This window comes from Chaetura pelagica, unplaced genomic scaffold, assembly GCF_000747805.2.
Source record: "Chaetura pelagica isolate M959 unplaced genomic scaffold, ChaPel_1.0 scaffold1222, whole genome shotgun sequence".
NCBI classification, from domain to species: domain Eukaryota; kingdom Metazoa; phylum Chordata; class Aves; order Apodiformes; family Apodidae; genus Chaetura; species Chaetura pelagica.
Window position 1 is genome coordinate 403690 of NW_009952494.1, and position 420 is coordinate 404109.

The 420-nt window shown below is 67.6% G+C and overlaps 1 protein-coding gene across 1 annotated transcript in view; it reads right to left on the bottom strand.

Annotated features, from left to right (window-relative positions):
- The window catches only part of SIDT2 (SID1 transmembrane family, member 2), a 10087-nt gene that overhangs the window by 1024 nt on the left and 8643 nt on the right, over window positions 1-420 (bottom strand). Inside the window, exons 17-18 of the mRNA XM_010008901.1 lie at window positions 279-355; window positions 147-193 (exon numbers count right to left, since the gene is read on the bottom strand). Coding sequence (XP_010007203.1) covers window positions 147-193; window positions 279-355 — 124 coding nt within the window. The remainder of the gene's footprint in view (window positions 1-146; window positions 194-278; window positions 356-420) is intronic.

A 420-nucleotide genomic window follows, 5' to 3' on the forward strand; every position in this document is an offset into this window, starting at 1 on the left:
GCTGTCATGAGCTGGCAGTGCTCAGCCCAGCCCCATTGGAGGGGGTGGCAGCCAGGGGGGTCAGGCTGTTGGAGCAGTGGGGATGGGAAGCCCCCGAGCTGGGGGAAGGGGCAGGGGGTCTGATGTGTACCCAGCTCCATACTTACAGTGACCAGTTGATGATGTTTCCCATGACCAAGAGCACCATCCGGTCCTGCAAAGGGCAAGGGGAGGGCTGTGAGGGGCAGGAGGGGGGTGCAGCAGAGCCAGGGTCCCGGTGCCGCGGCGCCAGCACTCACCACGTACATGGGCCCGCTGCACTGCCGCACGCAGTCCGTGTACAGCACGTGCAGGATGCGGCGCAGGATGCCCGAGTCTGCAGGGACAGGAAGAGACAGGAGGGGGAGGTGGTGCCGGGGGGGGGGCTGCCACGCCGCCCCC